The following is a 26,152-nucleotide window of genomic DNA, read 5'->3' on the forward strand; positions in this document are numbered from 1 at the left end:
CTTTTTTCTTTTATTTGTCATTTAGACTGAGAAAATTTACTGAATAGTATTGGAAAATCTTGGCTTCGGTATAAACTTTGCTTTCTGATCACAAGGTGATAGATGGGCTGTGTATTCAGGCTGCGATCCGGTAGTGGGTTGCTTTTAAACTCAACCTTCAGAGGCCCCTGGGACAAAGCTACACATTGATTCCTGAGGGAGAAACCTCATTAAAGGCTATCTTTAATCTCTGCTGTCCTTGCCCAATTTGAGCCCACAAGGATAGCTCCTTTTGGAGGCATCACAGAGTTTGATGACAAATGAAAACAGGCTGGTCGGTTTCATCAATGCTTAGAGGCATCCAAAAGACATCGGATAATTATAGAGGCTTGTTTATGCGACTCTGGCACTCTACTATACTCTCTAGTTGTACTGGAAACTATGTATGTTACAAGAGTTTAGTTAGTCATCTGACAACTATAATGGAGTTAATGTAATTATTTAAGAATAAAATGACTCTTAATCGTCAGCATTAGGTTTTTTTAGTCAGTGCATAAAAACAGTGGGGCTGAGACTGATAAAAGAAACCATATTTTCATTCTTCCCTACTTCTCATCTGAGGTGTGAGGAACCAACAAGCCCCTGATAAAGGAATAATTTAAAACGCCATTTTAATTGAGCCATAAAAGGTGACTGATGTGATCATGAAAGAGCTGCGACAAGGTCAGTGTACTATCGACAGCTAAAAATATGGGTGATAATTTGTCTTGTACGAGCCCTGGCCCTGACCTCAGACTTTCTGGCACTGATCCTGGCTCCCACCCAACCTGGAGACTCGAGACGATTCACTTCTGACTCTGCAGGCCAGACTAATTCAATATCCGATAGGGGAAGCGGATGTTACTTGTCATTAATAAAATGACTTTGCGACAGGAAAAGTAGAGTTGTACAATATTAATAGGCGTGATTGTAAAACATTTAGCATTTAAATCTGAGTCAATACAAGCAAATGAAAAGAAAAAAAAAACTTTTCCTACTTTTTGTGATGGATTTTTATTGCTTAAGAACAAGAGAAAGTATTAAAGTATATCCAAACTTTAATCCAGGAGATAAATGGATGTTATCTCCTGGACAGAATGTAATTATTCAAGTAATTCAGTGCTACCTAAGCTAAACATCCTTATATAATTTGCTATTTTTAATCCTCTTTGTGTTTTTTTGTGCTTTGGAGTTACAAATTAAAAATCAATTAATTACCATTAGTTTAGAATCTATCTTTACTTTTTAATAAATTGGAAGAGAACAGAATTAAATACTGCATAAATCATTATAATTTGTAAGGCACGCAGTTCGTCTACTCATTCCTTACACACACAATTCTGCATGCTGGTGTGCTTCCTCAATCCTATTTGGATTGCGTACTACTTGCATAACTCCAATCGCAACAGGACTTGCTAGAGATATAATATCCTAGCTGCAAGTAATATTTTCTAGGAACTGCACATTGATAATTTAAGAGACACTAACACACTCTGACATCTTGCATAATGAAAATATAATTTGGAAGTACACTGCACAGATGGCGGAAGAAGTAGTGCAACATTCTCGGCGTGAACAAACCAGATTGCTTTCTGATGGGACTGTGTGCATGGTGTCCTATTTCATGAGCACATGCTATATCATACAGCCATGGCTGACTTCAAAGTTTAGGTAAGCCCCAGGAATGTGGCAGGAAATCCGTTTAGCGGAGCTTGTGACATGGCCTTATCCAGAGCTTCTACTGCCCCAGTCTCACAATTTTATCTTCAGAGCGTGATAACACATGCAGCCCTTCTGGTCTAGATATAAAGAGCCTGGCAAAAAGTATTCATATCCCTGAAACTTTGCTTTTTATGCGACAGACCAACAGAAAATTGTGTATTTTTGTGGAATCAAAAAAATATGATACATGGATTTAAATTATTTTATGAAAAGTGTGGCGTCTGAAAAGTTTGGTTTTGCATTTGCATTCAACTCCCACCAGTCATTGCTTAGCAAAACCACATTTCTTCCCAATGACAGCTGCACGTCTTTTGATGTTTGTCTCTACCAGTGTAAATTTTAAGTCTTGCCAAGGACTTCCAATTGGATTTAGGTCTAACCTTTGAATGGTTTATTCCAACATATTGATCATGTGTTGGAATCTTTGATCTTATATTTGATTCTGCAGAAGCTCCCGCTGTATTTTTATGGTTGTTGTACAACTATAGTAGACTTTTGCAAAAATACATTTCATGGCATTCTTCCATCAATGTTTTTCTTTGAACAAACACTTTCTCCTTGCCACACTTACATAAATACCATTTTTGTGGGATGCATGGCCGACAGATTTCTTGTTGCCAGGTTACCCAACATGAAGTGTGGACCTCTGCATCTCCTCCAAAGTTACCATGGGCCTCTTGGCTCTATCTCTGATTAATGCTCCCATTGCCCACTCTACCAGTTTGGAACTTTTCTAAGTTTATAGCATCTGTCATTCTTTTTACATTTCGGTGGTTTGACAGCTTATAGTTTGGGGTACTGTAACAACACAACTCGACTTTTCTCCTCTCTAACCCATTCGGGTTTCTTGGTCTTCATGATACCGCTTGTTCACTAGTGTTCTCTAACACGCATCTGAGATCTTTACAGGACTGGATTTAATCTGTACACTGGGGTTGATTAAGCAGCAGTTGGTTGAAACAGTTGCATAAGAATAGAGGCAGAAAAACACCAGTGAATGTCTAAATGTTTTGGTTTTTAGTTGTAAAAAAAACATGCATAGCTTTTCTTCTGATTCACAGACATGCTCTACTAGTTTGTGGTTACAACCCGAAAAATGTAAATGAGACTTTTTGCCAGAAGCTGTGAATCTTTTGGACAAAAAAAGAATGTAGTAAAATAATATTTGCTCTTTTAGTCTACAAGGCTATGACATCTAGACATCTAGAGAGAAGATGATGCCCATTTTCATCAGCTGACGTGCGAAAGGTTTAACTGGAAGCAAAGCAGAAAATATGATATGGCATTATTTATCATCTCCCCAAGTTCTATCTCAGCATATCAAGCTTATACTTGAGCCAGACGTTTTGGGAGCTGCATTACCAAGTAAAGATTTGGAGCAAACCTTTAATTAGCGTGTCTGTTGCCCCGGAGGACTCTGGTTTGAAGGTCACCAACAGACTTGCTGGATTGATGATTTTACCCAAGACTTGACAGACAGCAGATGAAAGAGGCACCTTGGGCTTCTTTCAACCCGCATCAGGCAAAATCTCTGAGCATGGCACGTAAAAGCTCACAATGTTCAAGCATCAAAAAACAGACACAGCATGTTCACATGTACCATATTAGGCGATCTCTCTTGTGGTTTTTCGACTCAGAGTTAATGATATTTGCCATATGCTCAATCTTGCTGGAGTCTGAGCTCTCCCTCTGCAGTCCTTCATCAAACTCAGTGAGGAGTTTCTACAGGAAGCTTGTGATGTAAGAGTAGATGTGACATGTAAAATTTTAGAGCAGTGAATTGGGATTATGCTTTTCAAGCCCAATTATGAAAGAGCGCTACAGCAGGCTTCGCTGACCAAGATTTTTTTTTTCCTTCTTTTTTTTTTAGCTTAAGCTGTGCTATATTCAGTAAATCTACTGGCAACTTATTCTGCCGCTTCTTACAGATGCTACAGTCAGTGGGGGCTTTGCATAAGTCACTGAAAGTCACGGCAAATCCAACACATGATGTCCATGTGCAGAAATGTCAGTCTGAAAAGCACAACCAGGGTTTTCTATTCACACCAAAACATTACTGGAATATGATTTAAGGTTTGATTTATATAGTTTATTTGATAAATAATTTGTGTTTTGGATATCTTTAATTAGCAACAACAACAACAACAAACCAGCAAAATCTCAATCTGGAATAAGAAAGCTCACTTTTTTTTGTTTATTCTCTGAAAACATTCTCATAAAATCCCACCATGATCTGCTGAAAACAATCCAAATATATTACAGTTACCAAGCTTCGAAAGTGGAAACTTAACGCTGCCACTACAAAAGAATGAAAAGGACTATAATGAATAAAAACAAGCATTTGAAGTGTGTGAGTAAGATCCTCAGTATAATCCTGTTTGAACTGCTTGAGCGAAGAGCGACAGCGTTTATTAACAAAAAGCCTTCCTTGCGGCGTGTTCTGCCCTGAAGATACGGGTCACTCTACATAAGGAAATGTCTGCCCAGATGACAGATTTTTGACATGTGGAGTGGTCCTCTGTGGTTTGCGCTCTTCCACAAATAGCAGGGTCACTAGCCTGTTGTTTTTCACACCCTCGTGTGGGTGAATCCGGCCTGAGTAGCACTTGAGGGCTTCTTACTCCACCAGAGAGACCAAAGCTCTCTCTGGGTGGAGTAATTACATTTTCCACCTAGTTATACTAATATTACTGCAGTTTCAGGGAGGTGGGGTCAAGAGGAGACCTTAATTATTTTTTTTTTTTGACAGTAAAAATTCTGGGTCTGTCCAAAGTGTTGTTGTTTAGCTACTAAGATTTATCGTGGCGTATCAAACCCCTCTGCGCTCCCAGCACTGACACCATGAGTGCTGTGAATGCTTAGAAGAGCATAAACTGGTCGCAAGAAAGACAAGCATGCTGCGATGGAAATCCTGTGATGACCTAAATCTGACTAATAGTGGGAAGTCACAACTGCATTCTGTGAATTTACAGCAGTATTTATTTGGTCAACAAAAGTATATGCTGTAACATATACTTTTGTTAAAGAAATAATAAATAAGCACTAGGTATAATTTATCGTCCAATCTTATCAATATATTCCAGTTAGCCAATCTAACCTTTTGGTTGATGTAAATCGCTCCTCTCCTAAACACATTGCTTCAGTAACTGAGTTTGTCTCCAAATGTGTTTATTAGCTCCTTGAACTCTTTAAATATTTTGTGAAAATATTTAACATTTGTCTCAATTAGATGGTAAATGTTAACATTTGACTGAGACAAAAAGCTTATTATTAATGCATATTTTAATTTAAAAGGCAGCATCTTAGTGGCCTCAAGTGGCATTTATTACTTCAAATTTGAAGGGATGACTTTTGTTCCCACGTGATGCAACTTCTATTTTGTTCCTGAAAACGCAGCCATCTCATAGCCTTCGATCGAAACATTGTATATCAGTGAATCTCTCTTAGAAATATTACCTCAATAAATAACTACAAAAACATCCTTGAAACGCATAAAAGAGTAGTGCAGTGTATGCATAAATGAATTTAACTGCATATTGTTCCCAAAAATATGTACATGATACCCTATTTCCACTGACTGTGGTTATCTGTGGTTATTATCGCCATTTAGGATAACATAATATTTATCATGATGTAAGAAAGTCTGGCCCCTTGTGTAACTAAAATAATAATGGGTGACATGATTTTATTTACTTTGCAACGTTTTACATAGCCACATTTTATAACTAAAGACTTATAAAGTCATACTCAGTACATTGGAACATGCTTTCACATGAGCCCTGTCTGTCAAATTAAAAGTACCTTTCAAAAATAATAGCCTTTAAGCAGATATTAAACTTATTTTTTATTAAGTCGACATTTCAATATAATTTTTTTTTAATGACCTGCTGTAATTTTCTAATTTTAAATCTCATGTTTTCTTTACGTGTACATGGAAAATCATCCACATCTACCTGTGTGTAGTTAATCTATAAATTGTGGTTGACTTAATGATAAATTTTCTGAAATAAATGTGCTTTTTAGTAATGTAATTTATTGAATCGGTCTGCACATACAACATAGAAAGTCTTTACAACAGAACATCCTTATTAACGGGTATGAAGCATTATTCATTTCTGCTCTACACACCACTGACATATTACAAAACTTGAAAAGTAGGTGGAGTTGAATAAGAAGCAACTTATATTTTTCCTTTAAGTGTTCATATGAGAGAGCCACACTCAGCTAATCACACTCAGACAGATCAGTGGGCAAAATCAGATTGAGTGCCTTGCCCAGAGGCACGTCAGGATGCAATAAGTGGAAACTGGGATCAAACTCATGACTTTTGGATACCAAGACAACTGCTCTTCCCACTGAATCAGTCGTCTCTTGTAGTGTATGTCATTTTTATGACAGTGCAAGAGCTTGAAAACTAAAGGCTTTCCTGATTCATGAACTCATTTTTTGCACCACATTGGATCCGGTGAAGAAAACTGTTATATCTGCATCTAATCAACCAATGAGTGCACCTAATTATTGTTTCTGCACTGTATGCCTGGCCCACTTCCTGTGTCATCATCATATTGCAATCTCCTGTGCAAAGTAGGTCTTAATTAGAAGTAGTTGAGCGTTTTGCAGGAGCAAGGTCTCAGTAGATGGGCTCCTCACCTCAGGGAGGTGAAAAAGGCAACTTGTGTCCCTCGCCTGAAGTGAGGAGAAATTTTATCAACGTATCAACCGCTCAGCCACAGAGTACGCTTAGTTTTCTAGTCGATATAACCATTACAAAATGCTCCACTCCTGCTGAAAATGACGTGATTGGGCAGGATTTAAACTGATTTAGTGGAAGACATTTTCTTTGACCTCCCATTGGGGATGAAGGAGGGGTTTCCTGCTCCTGACAAAAGTGGTTATATTCAGGTCTGCGTGTTCGCAATATCAGAGTTCAAAACGTAACCATGTATTCAGGGTAGCACTTGCAATTGTTGGGAGTATTTACAGGCTGAACCACGGTATCCGTTTCTCTCGCACTCGCTTCCAAAGTAAGTACTTGCTAGAAATACTGTAAAGAAGAGCCACTGGGGGAAAGGTATACCAGCAACAGGTCACGAAGTTTCAGCCTGGAGTGGGCGTTTTTCTCTCGTGGGTCCAAACGGGTACAGCAGAGGTTAAAGTGAGACTTTGTGAGTACAGAGTGGAGGACTGCATCTCAAAAACACTTGTTTCAGTTGACTTGCCTTTTTCTTCCAGCTCTAACATTTCATCTGTCGGGATGTGAACTTAAACAAGGCATGCAAATGCATTTCACTTAAGGAGTCTAAACATAGCATACATAGTTAAGTGTGTGCAAATTTGTACTTTCAATTTACTTACATTCTAAAATTTACATTAGTATCTGAAGTTACCAATTTTACCTTCCTTTATGAATGCTTGACGGTTTTGTGCTCTTTAATGTTTTGTGACATTTCATTTTCTGCAATTAGAGTCAGTCAACGAGCTCTAATGACAATATGAAAGCATGTTTATCGAGTCTGGCTGGGAGATTTAGAATCTATCCTGGACCTCGACTGAGGGCCGGTGTGGCTGGCACATGAGAACAGAGAACTGTGGAATCATACAAGCACACCTGTGAATGAACCAACTATCAACATTTGCTATGTTTACCATTTTAAAATGATCTTACCATTAAACCCATATTTATTGACTTCAGTTTCAAAAATGGAGGATTTTGTCAGATACTACACAGCAGACACAGGCAGGGATCCTCTGTATTTAAGAACAAACAACATTAATTTGTATATTTTGGTCTATTTTGGACTAAAAATGGCACAAAAAAGAAAAAATGCTTTGAACTTTGTTCTTAGCCCATGCAGAAGAGCACAACTTATGTTGTCCAACTTTTCATTAGGAAACATAATCAAAAGTTGATTAGAAACTTTTTCTAACCAAAGTTTATAATCAATCTTTGATTAGGAAACATACCTGGTAAGGTTTTAAGGTTTTATATATACAGTATATATATACAAAAATAACTAAATGTTTTTCTATACATTTTTCCCCACACCTGTTAAGACTTGGATCTAATTAAACTGATTTCCAGACTCTTTTTTTCTGTGAATAAGTTCATTTTTATATGCCTGTAAAGTTGCTATGAATCTCTTAGCATTATAAGCAAAGGTCTGCAAACAATTGTCAGGACTGCCAAATTAATAACATGAGACTTTTTGACGGAGGCGGTATGACAAGCAGTCATTCAGCAGGTGAATTAAGATATGACCTTTAAAATAAAATGATTAGAGAAAGTTTGCTGTTCTCTGGACTTCAAAGAACATTCTCTTCATTCATATAAAAGAATATTACCAGTTCACAGTCTGAATGCAGGATACATTGTGTGTCAGGCTGCAGATTGCAATTCCTCAGTGACATCATTCAATAAAAGGCAGTTGCCAAAAAGCTCCAGCAACGAGAAAATCAATGAGATAAACTGTGACTAAAATAAAAAAAAGTTACTATTACTTCTAATAAAATTATTGATGCTACAGACAATCTTAACAGTGCTTAAGTCTGAGTAAAACATCAGGTTGCAAAAATAGTTTTTGATCATTTTCTGTGTATTTTAACAAAGCCATGATAATCCTGACAACTGTGACTGATTAAGACATAAAAAAAAAAATAAACATTTCATGGCTTTACATATCCAACTCCAACCCACATCTAGTACCATCGAGGTACTAACATTCATCCCTTTAAAATGTGGATGAAAACTGGAGTTGAAAATGCTTGAATGTAAATAAAGATCATGCAACTTTAAACTGATTACACAATCTTGCAACAACCTATTAAAGAATCTATGATGGGTCTTTACAAACCACGTTGAATTTCCCTGTCACATTTTTCCAGTCAGATCCTTCCTGGGTATGAAGGGAGGCAGCAAACCAATTCATCACGCTTTATAAATGTTGACATTCTGCATCAAGAGTTGACTCCTTTAGTTTGCCACAGGTGAACTGAAATAAGTGTAAATTGAAGGGATTCCTATAGCAGATTGTGTGTGTGCCTTCAATTTACATCTACAGCAATGCCCGCGCTTTTATTAATCTTTGTCAAAACATATTTGTGAAAAGAAAGCCTCACTCTGATTAACATTCATGTCAGGCTTGACACTAAATCAAAACAAAGGATGAGGAAGTCTGCTTTAGACAGAAACTCTAACATCCTAAATGTTGGATCACGTATTTAACACTGACATGTGCTCTAAATTACTATTACCAGTACAGCTGAAGAAAGGTGTATATGCAGATACACAGACCTGTGTGTTTCCAGTGGAAGTGCTAATATCCATGTTGAGGGCAGAGGATGTCTCCTTATGTTCATCCTTGTTATAACAAACGTTTAAGGATCAATTGCCTGTAAGGAAACCTCTTATGCTGCCATTGTAGTTTTGCATCCCAGCCACTTATAAACACTTAAGCATCATCACTGAACCGTGCACTTGAACTAAGCAAAACTGCCTCTACTGCATAAAAACTTTGGTTTGAAAGTATGGAATGGTGTCCCACCTCAAAAATAAACTGTTAAAAATGTATATCTTTTACAAGCAAAATTTCACAATAAAAAATAATGAATTTTTATTTTTAAATAGACGTGGTGACAGGTCAAACATCAAAGTTGGTGGTTACTTTTTACGGTGGCTGTCAGTCACTTGTCTGTGCTCTCACAGAGGCAAAAGCCATTGTGATATCCAACCAGGGGCTGGTGGTCAAACTAAAAGAAAATAAATTCCCATGATTGTCAAGACACATCAAGTACACTAAATACATTTGCATGTTGAAATAAAAAAGACTGGAGAACATGTTCATTTCTATGCAAAAAATGTACAATGTCATATTACATTAACTGCGCGGATTACTTTCTCCACCTTGTACTTTAAACAATTTCATACATACTGTGTTAAAGAAAAATATAGTAATTATACCTTTTTTTGTATTGCACAGCTGATATGTCAGACCTTTTGATAAGCAATGTTTGAATGAAAGCGACATATATAACATGAAAGTGTACATTATTCCACGTTGTTACATGTTTTCTAATTATGATACATGTTTTGAAATAAATGCATCTCAGAAAATCATTGCGTCTTTATCAAATGTTTATTTTCCAAAGAATTTTTAAAAGTTCAATATAATAAAATGTATTTCTATTTGATATTAATTACAAATCATTCTTATGAAGTAAAAAAAAAATATTCTGGAAGAGTTAATATTTAAGATCTAACACTGAGTTAGTGTTAGTAAGTCTTAAATGATTAACTCCAGACATATTTGATACTTGATACTTAGAACTAAGGTGCCAACTCTTCAAAAATAGTTAAATTGACACTTTCTGGTGTGGACCCATATAGACACTTTAAAAGTGTTGAAATCGAATCTGACAGAGTTAATTTGGGCCTGCTGGATTTGCGGTGTATCTTGTTGGGCTTCCTTTGGCATAAATTACTGCAACAATGCATTGATCAGCCTGTGGTTCTACAGGTTTGTAATGAAAGCAGGTTGCTTTGATAGCGGCCTTCAGGTCATCTGCATTGTCGGTTCTGATGTTTCATCTATGCTTTATAGGTTCTACGGCCTTTTTACTGGCCAGTCAAGCACAGTAACACCACTGAAGCAGCTTTTGGTCTCTTTGGCAGTGTGGGGAGATCCCAAGTCCAATTCTGGAATATAAAACCAACAGAAGGAAGTATGAATTGCTCTGAAATGTTCAGAAAACACAGTGGACCAACACCGGCGTATCACATGGCATCCCAAATCATCACAGACTGTGGAAACCTCCCACCAGACTTCAAGCAGCATAAATTCTATGCCTCTCCACTTTGCCGCCAGACTCTGCGACCTTGATTTCCAAATTAAATACAAACTTTACTTTCATCTGCAAGCAGGACTTTTAGACCAGTTACCAAATGCCCAGTTTTTCTTCTCCTTAGCCCAGTTAAGACGCTTCTGACATGTTCTATGTTTGAGGAGAGGCTTGACACCAGGAATGCGATATTTGCAACACTCATCAGTGTGGAGCCTTTTGGTGCGCTGACTCCAGCCCCAGTCTGCTGATTGTGGAGCTCCACAAAATGAATGGGTTTTGCTTGACAATAATCTACAAGCTGTGGTTATTTCGATTGCTTGTGTACCTTTTCCTGCCACTCAATTTTCTACAAATGTGTTGGAATATGTCACTCTATGTCCAACCAGCTTCTTTAGCAACAACCTTTTGTGACTCCCCTTTCTTTAAGGGTGTCAATAACTCAGTTAATGACTGAAGTTTCACTTTCAGAAATGAGTTTTCTCCACGTATGTCAATGATACAACCAACCCTGAGAGGAACTGTGCGCCTTCAAACAAACCTGGTCAATTTAAACATGTTAAATAATCATCAACAGGCCATGATGAAGCCCATTCAGGGGAGCATAAAGCAGAGCTGTTCTGTGAGGTGACTTGCAAACCAACATTCTGCCTGCCTCTAACATTTGAAACCCCATACCCATAAGCTATGCAGTTATTCATGGAAATTGTGTGCAAAAGTTCAATTTAGTGACTAAGAGTTTGTGTGTGTGTGTTTCTGCGCTGCCCTCAATCATATGCTGCCTCCATAAAGTGGTAGTCATCCATCAAAACTTTGAAACCCCCCCTCTAAACTTAGCTCTGCTCTGTCTCGGTGATATATGGACTTTTCTGGTTTTATAAAATCTTGCATCGTGATGCACAAACGGCAAATGAGAAGTTTTGATACAGCAATTTAACAATCCAGCGGCTTCGCATCCTTCTCCCTGACAAGTCTGAGGGAACTTTCATGAAAAGCTGACCTACTGTATGTGGCAACATCTATAGGAGTAACACCTTGTCTGGTTACTCGGAAATGTCTTCGAGATGAAAAAGCCCTTTCTGGTATCCAGCGCCTTGTGGTGTTAAGAGGTTATTTATAGCTAAGTTGTTTAAAAAGCTCAGTGCTGTCATGGCTTCCCTCAAAACCTTCTGGGGGTTTTGAGGATGGATTACATCTTCTTCTCAAGTCAAACACATTCAGACCACTATAAAGGAGCTCCGGCTATTTTGTTCACCTTTCCAAGGATTGTGTGTAGAGAATACGCCCAAGACAGTAGGGTGCGTGTGAGAGCTCTTACATTTTGTTTCCATTCACTCCACCTTCCCTGATCCTGCCAGCCTCCAGCGTAGCAAGTCAATGCAAGTGAGGAGAGTCCTAAAATAGAGATGGAAGGACATGGAGTATGCATTTGCATTACCCTAAGAGAGTGACAGAGATGGAGAAAGAAACGAGTGAACAGTGAAGAAGCTGTGCGGTAGTCTCGCCCCTCTGGGCCGTAAAAACTCTCTGATAACATTCAGGCCGAGGAGCAAGGACACTTCTCCTTACAGATGACTCACTGTGAGTACAGTGCAAACAGCAGTGCAGATTGGACCCCAGCGGCAAGGCAAAGATGCTTTTTGACTGCTACAGCTGAATTTAATAGGAGGAACGAGACGGTATTTTACATACATCAATATTTATAGACAAACTCCATACGCAAGAAGAAGCTGAAATGACCAAAATGGATAGAACCTCTGAGTGGTACAATTTTCGAATGATTCAGCACGAAACAGCCAGACATGTTAGGGCCGTTCACTGATCATAAAGCTGGACATTTTTAGAGTAAATTAGAAATGTCATCATCGGTAAGTTTGTTGACCAGCTGCAACCCAAGCACTGCATGTGAAAAAGAAGGGGGAAAGCATTGCTTCACCCACTTATTTCTCCTTCTCCATTTAACTCATATGTACAGTATGTCACATGCCTGGAAAAAATATCCAGCAAGATTGAAAATGTGCAGATTTTTCCTATAAATCCTCTTGTTGGTTTAATTCTACCTTTACCGCCACATGCAAATGAAAACGGAAAGAAGTAGAAAAAAGCCCTACATTCTCCAAAGACTGGGTACCAAGAACAGGCTTTAAAAGTAAAATAATATATATTATATATGTAAAGAGAGAGAAAAAAATATAGATGTATATTGTTACAAATGTTTTATACTGTTTAAAGAGCTTATGAAAAGTCTGATGAAGATGCACCTTTAAAATTATACCACAAAAACAAAGATTTGGATTTCTGAGTCATGTCTGCCTGCAGTTCTAATCATTAAAAACATTTCTTATATGATTCCACAACATGATAAATTAAAAAGACCACAGATAATGGCAGTATTACAAATGACAGTTGAAATATTAAAGTCTAAAATAAGAAAATAAGTGGAAACTACCAATACAAAAAGGTCAAATCCCTGAATTTATCTACTCAAACTATTTCTGAAACATTGAGAAATAATAATTAATCATTTTAACCTAAAACAATGCTATTGCTGAGGCCTGAAAATATTTTTATATATCAAATCATTTTTAAAAACTCTATTTGGTCAGTTAGCTAAGACTGATGATTTAACAGTCTGTAACTGCACTGTTAGATTAAGACAGCAAATCAAGGCTCTCTGTAATAGAATGTGGCCATGGTATATTAGAATCATTTTAAAATCACAAGTACATGGAGCTTTATGGGGCTTAAAATCTCTCCTCTCCTTAAAAAAAGCAAACACTGCTCATGCACATTCAATCCTAATTCACACAGTATAAAAAAAAAATCTTCAAACATTTCTTTTTTTTTTTTTTGTAATTACCTTCCTATCTCACAGAAAACATGAATTAGTATTTAATGACCCTTCTGAGTTTAACGAGAAGTGACACTTTTTCTCCTTCTTACAACTGCAGCAGACTGAGAAAACCAGGACATGATACCAGCCCTGTTTTCTGCCCTTCTCGCTCCCATTAATTCCAGCATGTGGCTTCAAAAGAGTCTGACCCAGAATAATCACTGTTTTCAAGTCAGGGTCAGCAGACATGTCCTGTAAGGAAAATCAAGACTCTAGTTCGGTAGCACAACACCACTGAATATAACAAGAGCTTTCTGTAACACTGAGCCAGACCATTGCATTATCAACATAAACTCAGCACTATATTAAGAACGGAATTAATTTCACAATTGGACAATATAGATAGATAGATAGATAGATAGATAGATAGATAGATAGATAGATAGATAGATAGATAGATAGATAGATAGATAGATAGATAGATAGATAGATAGATAGATAGATAGATAGATAGATAGATAGATAGATAGATAGATAGATAGATAGATAGATAGATAGATAGATAGATAGATAGATAGATAGATAGATAGATAGATAGATAATCTAGTCATCAAGCTTATACTATAATGACAGTTAACATATATAGACATGCCATATATTTCTTAGTCACTTTAATTGTATTTTACATATTTTAGCAAAGAATGTTTCCTCTTCAGCATTTTACCAATTCATGTAGTTTGGCGATCAGGTTAAAGTTCTTCCAGCTTGCGCTCTTCTTGTTCAGCAGGTATTCGATAAATTGTTCATGATGTCTTTTAGTGGTAGGTATGAGCAGGACCGCAGCCAGATCCAAGCTTTAGATTTGTGTGTGCCCATCTGATAAAAAGAACAGGCGAATGGAGACAGAAAGAGTGAGCCAAAAAGAAAACCCGCAGCCAACTGAGCTGGGCTGTAACAACTGGTTTGGATTTTATTTTCAGTTACGTTTTTTCTTCTTTTTTTTTACTTCCCTCCCGCAACTGCTACAGGTACCAGCTCTGGGTAAAGGTTAACAACTCTGATAAAGTATATTAACCTTGCTAAATCTGAAATATCTTTCAGGCATTACTATTAGGAAAACTACAAGTAAACTTGCAATGGGAACGGCAGGAGAAACAATGTCGTTCTAGGTTTCACGGTACATGAGGCATTTCAAAGGATGAAGGAAAAACAGTTGATTTCCTATGAATTCTTTGTGTTATTTCATTGAAAACTTTTCCTCACTTTACATAGCAACAAGATAGCCTATCTATAGGCTATCTTGTTAGCCTGGGTTAGCATTTTGTAAAGCCTAGCCTAGGCTATCTTGTTACTATGTCTTCGTATCTGTCACAGCTGGCCCCACCCAGCCTTGCTTTTCTACTTGAATAAATCCTTCTTTTTTTTTAAGTACTTTTCTGACTGTAGACATGGGCAGGTTTAGGTGAGTAGCTATTGTCTTGTAGTGATTTCCTGTCTTAAGAAAACTGGTACATACCTGCTTTACTTTAAAGACTGACTGTGTGTTGCATCATCCTCCAGCTGTGGATATATCAGCATGCCAGAATTCAGAAGAGAGTATCCCTTTGACTTTCAAACCACCATTTCAGGTGCATGGCATTTACTGTAGTCAATATTTTAAAAAGTGAACCCAATAACTGTTAGCATTAGAAGAATCTGGATGGGATGGAACGGTGTTCCCAATGCAATTGGGTGATGCCTGTCCATTTATAAACAAACATGACGGTTGAACTGAAATCAATTTAAATCTAAATCTCCAATGGTATAAATAGCTTTGGGCTCAACTGCAAGACTATAATTTATGGAATAAATACAGGAATAATGCAGGATGATACCAGGAACTGACTCTGGATTTGAAGCCCCCATTGTAAAGCAGGGCATTCGGACAATGTAACATTGTGAAAAGCTTTGAGCAAAAGTTAAGAACTGTAAGAGTGATATATTAGCTGTTGTGGTGTGATGCTGTTTGTAGCCTGGAGTAACTTTGTAAACAGAACATTTCCAAATATATTGGCAAACCCCCCCCCCAAAAAAAAACAAACTGCACTCCAGATAACAGAGATCCACAATGAGTTTTGAAAATGACTATAACAGATTTACCATCTGTCAACCACCATCTGCACTCTAACAGAGAGTGGAGCGATGGTTATGTTTTGTGTTATTATAAGGGAAGCCATTGTCTCTCTCCACTCAAAGCATCAATAAGTGGCATTGTACACCTTTGGGACATTCAGATTAGACCATGATAGCATTTTGTAAAGTGCTTGCACGGCTCAGATCTCTTATAGAGAGTGGCAAATCATATACAATCTTCAACTTAATTAACCCAAGATGGCTCAAGCACACGGCAGCTATCTTGTTCTTTTTATTTATCAGTTGTCTGGTGTCACTCCGCTTAGATTTTTCTGCATTCACTGAGGACAAAGCAATCAGTACTGCACTGATTCTATATGATGTTACCACATAAATTAGATTGTACTTTCATAACATAAAAAAATATGATCATTGGGAAAAATCCATATGATAAAAGATGGAAATATGAAATTCAAAAGATTTCACAATGGATTTTTTTGAACCAAACGTCTTAAATGTATAATATGACCTTCTTTTATCTAGCATCAAAAAGCAGGGAGAAGTCAAAACTGATTGAACTCTTCTGCTCTTCAACAAGAAAGCAAAAATCCGCAACATGAATTAAAGTATTTTGCCCCCAAATATCATTCTGATATTATGTCTCTTTGGAAAGCTGCACTTCTAATTGACATTTTGTTAAATCAATTTAACAGACTGCTTGATAAAGTAAATAGAAAATGTTAGAGCATGCGTAATGCCAGAAAGCAATTCTCCGCTTTGATGAAAGCTGCACACTGGATATTTATGAATTACGAGGCTACATGACTTATTCAGCTGTTCCGTTTAAAACTCGGTTCAACTGGCACCTTACCCACAGAGCTGGATGAAAATATACTCCCTTTGGTGTCACTGAAGGAACGCTTAAGTACATTCCTGAAGCTTTAGATTGAATCAGTCTCTAAAATCCAAAGATGTTTTTTTTTCTGAATAGCAATTAGATCTCTATTCAGAATAAATATCTGTTGTGCTACAACCATTGCAACCTCGCCATTCAATCCATTTAGCTTTCTGATGAGACAGGAAATGTTGAGAAACCCCTGGAATTATTGTGTCGTGTGCTGATGTTCTGGGTGAGAGTTTATGCGATATTTTTCTTTAAGCTTCTTTGCAATCTTTTTAGTCATCCAGCAGTTTTTAATCAGACAGAATCACGACATCAATGTATAGCTGCAAATCCTGAATGGGTAATTAAATTGTCTCAAAACAAAAACAAACTGTTATAACATTTGCTTGTCCAATATTAAACACACACACACACACACACACACATATATATAACCCTGTTACTCTGAAGATCTACTTACAAACCTTGAAAAGTGCATGGTTTCCTTTTTTATCAATATAAACAAGCAGAAATAACTTACATAACCAGTGAGAGACCTTGACAATTATAGCAGACATCGCTGTGTGCTCCATAAAGCCATTACAAGATTTTAAATGCCAGGAAGGGTAACATTCCAACAATTTAAAATCCTGAAACTGCGGTCTGCATTTTTACTGATAGCTGACTTATGCCTGGAACGCACAAATGCACCATGCTGAACTCAGAAGACCTTCTCGAGAAAATAAAAGATTTGACTCAGAAGTCTGAAACAAAGTTTTGATGCTCCTCCAATTCTGAGCTGAACATTTCCAAATGTCTGTGAGACAAATTACAACTGTCCAAGTGTTCAGAGTCTTTTCTGGCTTTTCCCAATGAAAAGAGTTTAAAAATCCAGCTCCCCATTGACGTATTCTGTCTCAGGTTTTTATCAAGTGATCACCACCTTATCAAAGAGATGGATTTAAACTATCTTTTTGCCCCTGCGAAAGAATACATTTTACTTCTGCCCCTTTTACTCTGCATGCATCATATTATGTTGTGGCATCCAGATCAATGATTCTCCAGGTGTGATATCTTCAAGGGTATTTTACCTCTGAAGGTAAAAAACCATCAGAGAGTTTTACAAAAGGTCAGGGAGATTTGCAGGATTTGTTGTGAACTGGAATAATCTTTGCTAAACATACGTTATGTCTGCATGCTTTGAAGGAAATGGCTGTACGTCACCCATTCAAAAGACAAATTTCATCCCTTTACACAGATAAATATCGTCTGCATGTCTCTTAGGGGTGCAGGAGCTGATCTGGTCTAGGTGGATATCCCGTATCACCCAGATAAACATCACGGCTGGCTTTCTGTGGACTTCCAGAGATTTATGGATTGCCTCTGTGGAGCAGGCCACTGGGAGGTAAATACTGTATGAAACCTTCCAAATGTCCCAGCAGTGTTCATCACACACACATTTACACACATAACTAGACCCACATTTCATGGGCCTTTAGGTTTAAGCTGGGACAGCTGCTACTATGGCTGCACCAGAAAACAGTTTAAAGGGGGGAAAAAAATGAAAACAGCAGAAAAATATTGTTGCATTTGGTTAACTACGGGGTCCAAGATGTAACAGCCAAGGCTCTTGCATCATCCCACTAATTTCTCCCACTGCACAATGTCCTCCAGCGCTGTGTATATGACCCACATGCTCAGAATGATGAGGCTTGGGAGAAACTGGGTAAGAAAGAAAACAGAAAAACTGGAAAATTGCTCCAATTATAAAAGCCCTTTGATATAATAATTCTTACTGTGCCCTGTGCCACAGTCCACATAAATTACCACGTAGATGCTAAAAACAAAATAAAGCTTTTATTAAGAAGCATTTCAGCCGAGCTGTGAGATTCCGGGTCAGTTAGTGGAAATGGGCTATGACGGATAAATCTGGTCCTTCATAGAAGAACTATTGACCCAGCAAAAGCTCACTACATTAATCAGGTACAGTATAAGATCTGTGTTGGTAATTCTGTTACTCTGCAGGATGGATGTGCGTCAGTGAAACAGCAACAAGACACACCTTCTCATTCTGCACAAACTAGAGAAGATGGTAATTACAGTTTTCACCAAAAGTGGCTGGAGCAATTGGCAGGGTTGTTTTGTGCTCGGGTCAAGTGATAAATTGTGGAAAATTTTCATTTGTATCAGAGCCAAACTTCCTTTAATCAAAAGTCACAGGATGATATTTTACCGCATAGACAGCGAGTGCATGCTGTTTAGGTGTAACATCTCTGCCAAACTGAAACTTAAAGAGGAGTTGTCTTTGACAGATGTGAAAGTCAAAACTACCCCATGACCAGGTTTCAAGTCTGTAGCACACCAAAGGATCTGATCCCCACAACCTGCAGGCTGGGAACTGTCAGGACTGCCAATCAGACACAAGGTTTATCTAACATCAGCAGCACATTGTTGGCTGTTTGCTGATGCAGTCAAGCTGCAGATTCGGGTCGTTGAGCAAATTTTAAATAAATGGAGGGGTATGCAGAAGATGAGGCAAACACTTATAGAAGCACAAATAAGCTGTTTCAAATAAGAAATATAAACCTTCCAACAACCCAGACTGATCGAGTTACCATTTGTTAGTACTCATCTAGAAGCATGCCATGGTGTTGATACTTATACAATTGTATATAAATGTTAATTAATTAATTAATTAATTACGGTGTTATATTTGCCTGTAAATACTTGTTTGTTTTAATGTGAGAGAAAAACAAAGCTATGTTCAGCCTTCTTGTTAGCTGCTGAAAGTTTTGTGCTTTCTTATATGCAGAATGAAACGGTTTCCTTTTAAAGGGGAAGTAATATGTATTTTCAAGGCGCATAGTGCCATTTTATAGCACTATAAACTGAAGGAAGTATGTTACCCTCAGTTGTTATAAAAATGCTGCATATATCGAACATGACTTAAAAGAAATTTGACTTTGCAATTTAACACCTTTATATTTACACCTTTACATGCTCTGTCTCTTTAAGAAACTCTTGCTCCTTCTGAAAATCGATCTTCAGAAAGGTGGAAGATGATCTCAGGAAGTCATCACAACATCGCTCCTGCTGGCAAGCGTTTTGCACACCTGAATGGTTGCCATGGGAGATTAAATGATTTCTCAAACTTGATTCAAGGCAACACTCCAGGTATATTGTTAATGAGGGAATAACATGATGTAAGAGCTCACGAAAGTCACTTTCACTTTATCTTGCCCCTTCTTTTATCTTTGTGCTCCTTCTGACTTCACCTTAAACGCCTCCCTGATTATTAAAACAACCATCACTTTCCTGTAACAGAGACCAAATGGCAGAGTGATGGTCTGTGAAAAAACACAGAATTTTTACTTTTCAAACCATCCGGTAACCAGTGGCTGATCCGATTTACATCACCTATCAATTACTGTACTAAAGACCTGCTTGTTGAACCTTTAGCTTGCTGTATCTATGCACTACTTTAAATTTAAACGGGTGAAAATTGTTAGATTGGAAAGTAGCTCTGCCCCAAAAGATCATCGGTAGTTTTCAGATTAGATCACCATTTCAAACTTTACAGCTCAGCTCCTTGCTCTAAGAAACTTTAGAGATTCAAGTCATAAAACAAAGCAGAATAACTATAATTTATGATACTGTGGTCACAGTGCCCGACTTTAACAGCTAGTGTTATTATTTTTCCCAAGGCTATAAAATCAAACCCCAGCCCTCTCATCTCAAGCATTCAATATACATTTATGTGTTGCAGGGGGTAAAGGAAATCAAAACAGTAGCCGTGATCCAAATCTGGTAATCTATCTTTACTTACAGCTGCAATCCAAGTTAGTGTTGTGTAATTTATGCTTTCCTCCTGCTGCCATCAAAACCGTCAACAACAAATCTTGTTTTCATTCTTCTCTAAACAAATTCTTAAGTTTGGTCAAATGAACCACAGATGGACGCTTCGTATTTTTTGCCGTTAGACAGGGACAACCTGTCTTGGTCCGCCTGGATTTGACAGACTACTGAGCACATGGTGTTAGCAACACGCTCTTACACACACATACACACACGCGCGCCCCCCACACACGCCTCCAGAGGATAGGATCTCGGAGAAGCAACACAGCCTATTTCACTGCAAATTAGGTTAATCACACTCCAGAGAGGCCCAGTTAATAACCCTCATAGAGGCTATTAAGATGGCACCTAAATCATAGGACTATCTGGATATCTGATGCCCCCTCATACAGAAACGCCACGTTTGGCACTGGAGTTGTGCTGAAAGCCTAAGAACGAAGAGGCAGGTCACATAAAGTCCATCATCTGCAGGCCGCTGATGCTGCGCAGTTGCTTTGTGTATTAGGGGCCCTTGTTCATTAAGCCACTTATTTTATTCAAAATTAGACCATCAGTCAGATACAGACCACAATTTAGTGTAGCGGTAACACAGCGCATACAGCACATGAATACTGATATGAGGACATAATGCCTGAGCTTTCTTAGCTCACAAAGATCAGCTGAACAACTTCCTCCTTTTATCAACGTTTGAGCAAATTTAATATTTATCCAGACTGAAAATAATTATACACCCCAAGAAACGGTGGCCTCCTGGAGACGACTCGACAGGAAGAAAAGTCCTTGGGAAAGATAACTGGTGTCTCTGCCCGTTACGTTGTGCAGCCACAGTAATCTGAAGCCTGATAGCATCTCCTGTGTGCTGGCGGGATGAGGGCTCTCTGTGGGGAAGCAAAAACTGTGTGACGTCCATAAAAGATTCAGTACCGAGGTGTAGAGCCTGGCATAGATGAATGGTGGCCAGTAGACTCAAATTATACACAATTACAGCTGCTTTTGTCTATGGATCACACCTAAATTTGTCTTCCATTGGGAAAATCTATCATGTATCTAGGATTTCGTTTACAATGAGAGAAATTCCAACGTATTTTAACATAGCTGTTCATTAGAAAAAACACACAAAGATATCTAAGACATATTTTCTCACCAATAACCAATTCTGCAGCCATATTTCTACACAAATAACTTAAAGCAACCAGAAGAGTGCTGGAAAAAATACTTAACTATCTGTTAGTGTGCTACAGAACCAGTTCTTCTGTCAAACTAGTTAAAAGCTTCCCTTTTGGCCAAATGGAGCTACAGTTCCACACACACACACACACACACACACATTACAAGAATATATTTTGATTATAGCCATGTTTTTTCAATTAGAGGTTCACATCTAGCAAAAATGTGCAGAAAGCCTTTAATAATATTAACATAATTCTTCCTGTTGTATAATCGCAGGTGTAAATTTTGAGACAAACCTTTTCAATGACAAAAATTATGATTTTAATATTTTTTTTTTAATCACTGATATCACAGATGCTGGTACTGCTGCTGTTAATCATTTTGCATTTTGTGCTGCCTCCCTTTACCAGTCGGTCAAGTGTTAGGTTTCTATAACATTTTACGGATTTAGAGAAAAAAAAACAAGTGAGGGATCTTTGACCATTTTAACTCGATCACCCAGAGTTCTGGCTGATCCAGAGTCTGGGATAAAATTGATTTTGCGTATGATTGACAATTACTGTTCACTGTGCTATTCTTTTGGATCACTATCTGGCAGTAATACACCATATTAATCAATTTTCAGTAAGTAAATGGAAGCTGACATTAAATATAGAATTATCTGGTAATTCAATTAAAGATGGGGAGAAAACGCCGCCGCAGCATCACAGATAACTACCATGCTCGACAGTGGGCACAGAGTAATTGTTGCCCTTTTCATTCTTAGTTTTACATCAACGCCACCCAGAAAATCCATATTGTTTGAATATGTAATGGTGGGCCGAAACAAAATGCTTGGTTGGAAGGCCTTACAACCAACTGATGGGCATATGGATGGCATCTAATTGCTGGTATGCAGGATTGATAACCCCAGGATGCCTCACTTTACTGCATTTCTCTAACAATAAGCTGGATTCTTGTTCTTACATCCCTTTCCGCCTCTGCATGACAGCAGTAAGAGTTTGCAGTTGATTTTTATGATAGATTCCTCCTCTCCCCACTGAATAGATGCACTCAAACTGAGGGGTGAATTTTTCAGAAGTCGGTGTAAGATAATGAAAATAATTTTCTTCATGGGTTTTTGCTCTTTAACAGTGGATCCACTGTAGATGTAAGACAGATTTAAACTTTAAAAGTATTTATACAACCTACTCCTTTCGCAAAGTCTTGTACCTAATATTAAATGGGAAGAAAGATTATGTTCATTACAATAATAATAGAATCAACCCTAGCCAGGGCGTTTACAGGTTAAAATTTTGACAAAGAATAATCATAAAGCCTTTATAACAGAGATTCCTAATGAGATTAGTTGCCTAGAATCCACAATGAATAATAGAATGAATGAACAAATAACAATGCAAAGGCTGTGGTGTGGAGATTTTTTTTTTATCTTCCAAAATTTCCTTTTTTAAAATTTTGCTAAAGCAGTGTTAATTTACGCCCACACATCTCCACTCTGAGCTCAGATTGTTTTTTATCTGTTCAAACAGGTACAGTAGCTCTTCCTGCACAACTTCCGCTTTTTATTCCGCACAAACACACACTTTATGGACAGTAAGAATTTTCCCTGCAGGATCCACTCGCCGTCACTGACCGAAGAAACACCCAACAAGAACAGACGACTCAAGCTTTCCGCTGCCGTTTGAAACAAAGTGGCTTACAACTCATAACACGCTGCTGCGGCCCATGACACCAGTTGCCGTTTCTCCAGGCATTTGGACGTTCCACATCCCCACCCAACAAGCAGCAAGAAAATTCCTCAACAGGGAAGCAGATCTGTTCCAGCTTTGGACCACGGCAGATCTGAAACCAATTCACTTCTTCATCTTGTGCATCTGCTGCTCTACTGACGCCGTGCACTGCCATCACCCTGTGAGGTCAGCCTAGGATGTGGAGAGTGTGTCATGCATAATAAATGTGCGCCTGCAAACGGGAAGGAATTAGATATGCCAGGCAGGAATGAGATTCAGCGGGTGTCCAACGAATCTGAATAACATTAGACTGTTGCTCATCTAGGAGGGCGTCCTTACTTTTATTCATTGGCTGCCTTGATGAGGAATAAGTGTGGCAAATTTTGGCTTTCGGTCGGAAACTTCTTAGGAAGCTTGAGCTAAATAGCCTGTTTCCCATCTTGTTCAAAGTAACATGAAACTGAAACATTGAAAAGAATGACAGTTCTGTCAGGTTAGCCTCAGAGCCTCTCTCCCAATAGCTTCCATGGAATATTGTTTCCTACCCTTGATAAGCTCAGATCAGTAAACTGCAAAAGAAACTTTCAGAGCACAAAACTAACAAAACTATGAAACATGTCACGGACATTTACCCTTAAATCAATGGCTTTGCTATCATTGGAGCGTATAGCTACCTTTAATTTAGCCTCCATAAAGTTGCCTTCTAATTACTTTATGATTGCATCTTTCCATATGTTTGCTCTCAGAAGTGGGGCGGAGCTGCCAAGGCTAACCTTGAGGCTGTGCGCGCGTGCGTCTGTGACCGCGTGAGTAGTTTGAGCTGTGCTGTTGGTGACCCCTAGCGTTCCTGATGTGAACATTTTGAATGTTTCCTCTGGAAAAAATAAAAATAAAAAAAATGTTTTTGCCTAAATATTTCATGTTGACAGCACTTTATTGCAAAAACTGTGCAGTGTGTGAAATATGCTCTTCCCTTTTGCAATTTTATTTCCTAAGAGTCTTAGCGTGCATATATTTAATTCCGATGAACTCATAAGTTGCCGTGGCGTAGCTTTAAAAACTGAGACGTGTTGTGGAAGAGGGGTGTCCGATTTTCGAAAGGGTGGGTTATTCGGGTTATTCGAGCGTTAAAGTGACAGGTTTAATCCCAAACACGCTATTTTAATCAGCAGCAAACGTGTCTCACCTGCGCGCAGCGCTCCTTTTTATCCACATCTTATCTCGGCTGCCGAATCCGCCTCAGTCCTCCAGGTATCCTCCCATTTGGACGGCTTTTCACCTAAGTCTGGGGCAATTTCTAGTTTGAAGTGAGAAAAGCACTCAAGTCACGGACCTTACTCCAGCTGTCAACGCCAGCATCTTTGTTCTAAGTCATATCCTTCAGCGTGGCGCACCTCGAATTCCTCCAAGAAGGAGACCAAATCCCACTCAAGCGAAAAATAAATGAATGAATAAAAACGCCAGAACAATAGTCAGCTCGCTCAGAAGTTCTTCATCTGTTGTTTTTGCTCTCTTCCTGGTAATCAGTTAAAGGCAGAGGCGGGCAGGTGAGGAGGTGCCCTCAAACTTTGCCTCCGCGCAAAATCCTTCATTCCTTCCCTCCGGCTGAAAGAGCGAGCACATAAGATGCGGGGAAAACGGGCCAAGTAGTGTGCTTCTTCATCACTGAACTGACAGTACGTCGCTTACATTGTTGAGAGGCAGATGAACCTCCGAGAAAAAAGGAGAGAGAGAAAGAGAGAGAGAGAGAGAGAGAGAGAGAGAGAGAGAGAGAGAGAGAGAGAGAGAGAGAGGAAAAAACAGAGCAAAAGATGAGGATGCACGGATCTTCCAAGTCAGCAGCGCTGGCAGGGGGTCCTCATTATCTCCTCACATCTCTGGAGGTGTTGAGGGTTGAGGACGGGTTTCAGAGAAAGTAAAAAGAAAAGGATGGGGAGAAAAATGATGGAAAATAGGCGAAAGTGAAGGAAGGAAGAAGGAGCGCGATGAGGGAGAGTCCTGGAGGATGAGGGTTGTTTCTGAGGAGTTGAAGAGAGAGAGAGAGAGAGGGGGGGGGGGTGAGAGCTTGTCATTACAGAGGAGAGGAGGATGGTCTGTCTCCTCCTGCTGCTCCTCTTCTCTCAGACTGACGAACGACCTGCCTGCAGAGCCCCACGTTGCCGTGACGTCACTTTAAAGCCAAATATGTCATGTGCCGGAGCGCCTCGCGTCATGTGGGAGCGCGCGCACACGCATGGTCGTCTGGGCTTGGCTACATGGTGATGGAGAGCACAGAACTGCACAGGTAGCAGCAGTGTGACCGAGGAGTCATCTGTTTGGTAAATAAAATCATGACGTTGTCATTTGGGGGGAAAAATAATAAAGTGTTCACATTTTCGTTTTTAAGTAGTTTATGTGACAGACCAAACAAAAGCAGCGGGAATTAATGGCGTGGATAAGGAGAAAAAAAAAAAAGACATACACTTGCAAGATTTCTCAGTCAGATTGGGTGGACTGCATCTGTCAATATCGCTGTACTTTGACTGGACCAATCTTGCACATTGTTTCATGCTGGGGTTGTGTCCTGTGTTAAGGACGGCTGCCATGTTACTTTGTCTTCTCTGCCCACACAGGTGCACTTCTGGGACTTCTAAAGACACTTCAGAGTATCTGAGTAAATAAGGCTGAGGACGAATTGACAGTTTTCAGACTTTTTTTGTGCAAACTATGAAACTCGTGTAGCATTCCACGTCACAATCAAACACTAATTTGTGCTGGTATTTCACTTAAAATCCAAAGAAAATACTTTAAGGTCTATGACTGTAACAGGACAAAATGGGGAAAATGTGTTCAAAAAATGTGAATGCTTTTGCAAGGCACTGTGACTTTCATCCATCTATCCATTTTCTGTACACCCTTGTCCCTAGCGGGGTCGGCAGAGGTGCAGTCCGTCGCAGGGCAGCACTGTGAGTTTGAAACATCAAATAAATGAGAAATAGCTCTCAGGTTTGACCC

The 26,152-nt window shown here is 38.7% G+C and overlaps 1 protein-coding gene across 1 annotated transcript in view; it reads right to left on the minus strand.

Moving 5' to 3' along the window:
• ajap1 (adherens junctions associated protein 1) overlaps positions 1-25,212 on the minus strand; it is a 52,596-nt gene extending 27,384 nt beyond the window's left edge. The window contains exon 1 of the mRNA XM_005800142.2: positions 24,345-25,212. Coding sequence (XP_005800199.1) covers positions 24,345-24,373 — 29 coding nt within the window. The 5' untranslated portion in view covers positions 24,374-25,212. The remainder of the gene's footprint in view (positions 1-24,344) is intronic.
• Between the last annotated feature and the right edge of the window lie 940 nt (positions 25,213-26,152).

This window comes from Xiphophorus maculatus, chromosome 1, assembly GCF_002775205.1.
Source record: "Xiphophorus maculatus strain JP 163 A chromosome 1, X_maculatus-5.0-male, whole genome shotgun sequence".
NCBI lineage: Eukaryota > Metazoa > Chordata > Actinopteri > Cyprinodontiformes > Poeciliidae > Xiphophorus > Xiphophorus maculatus.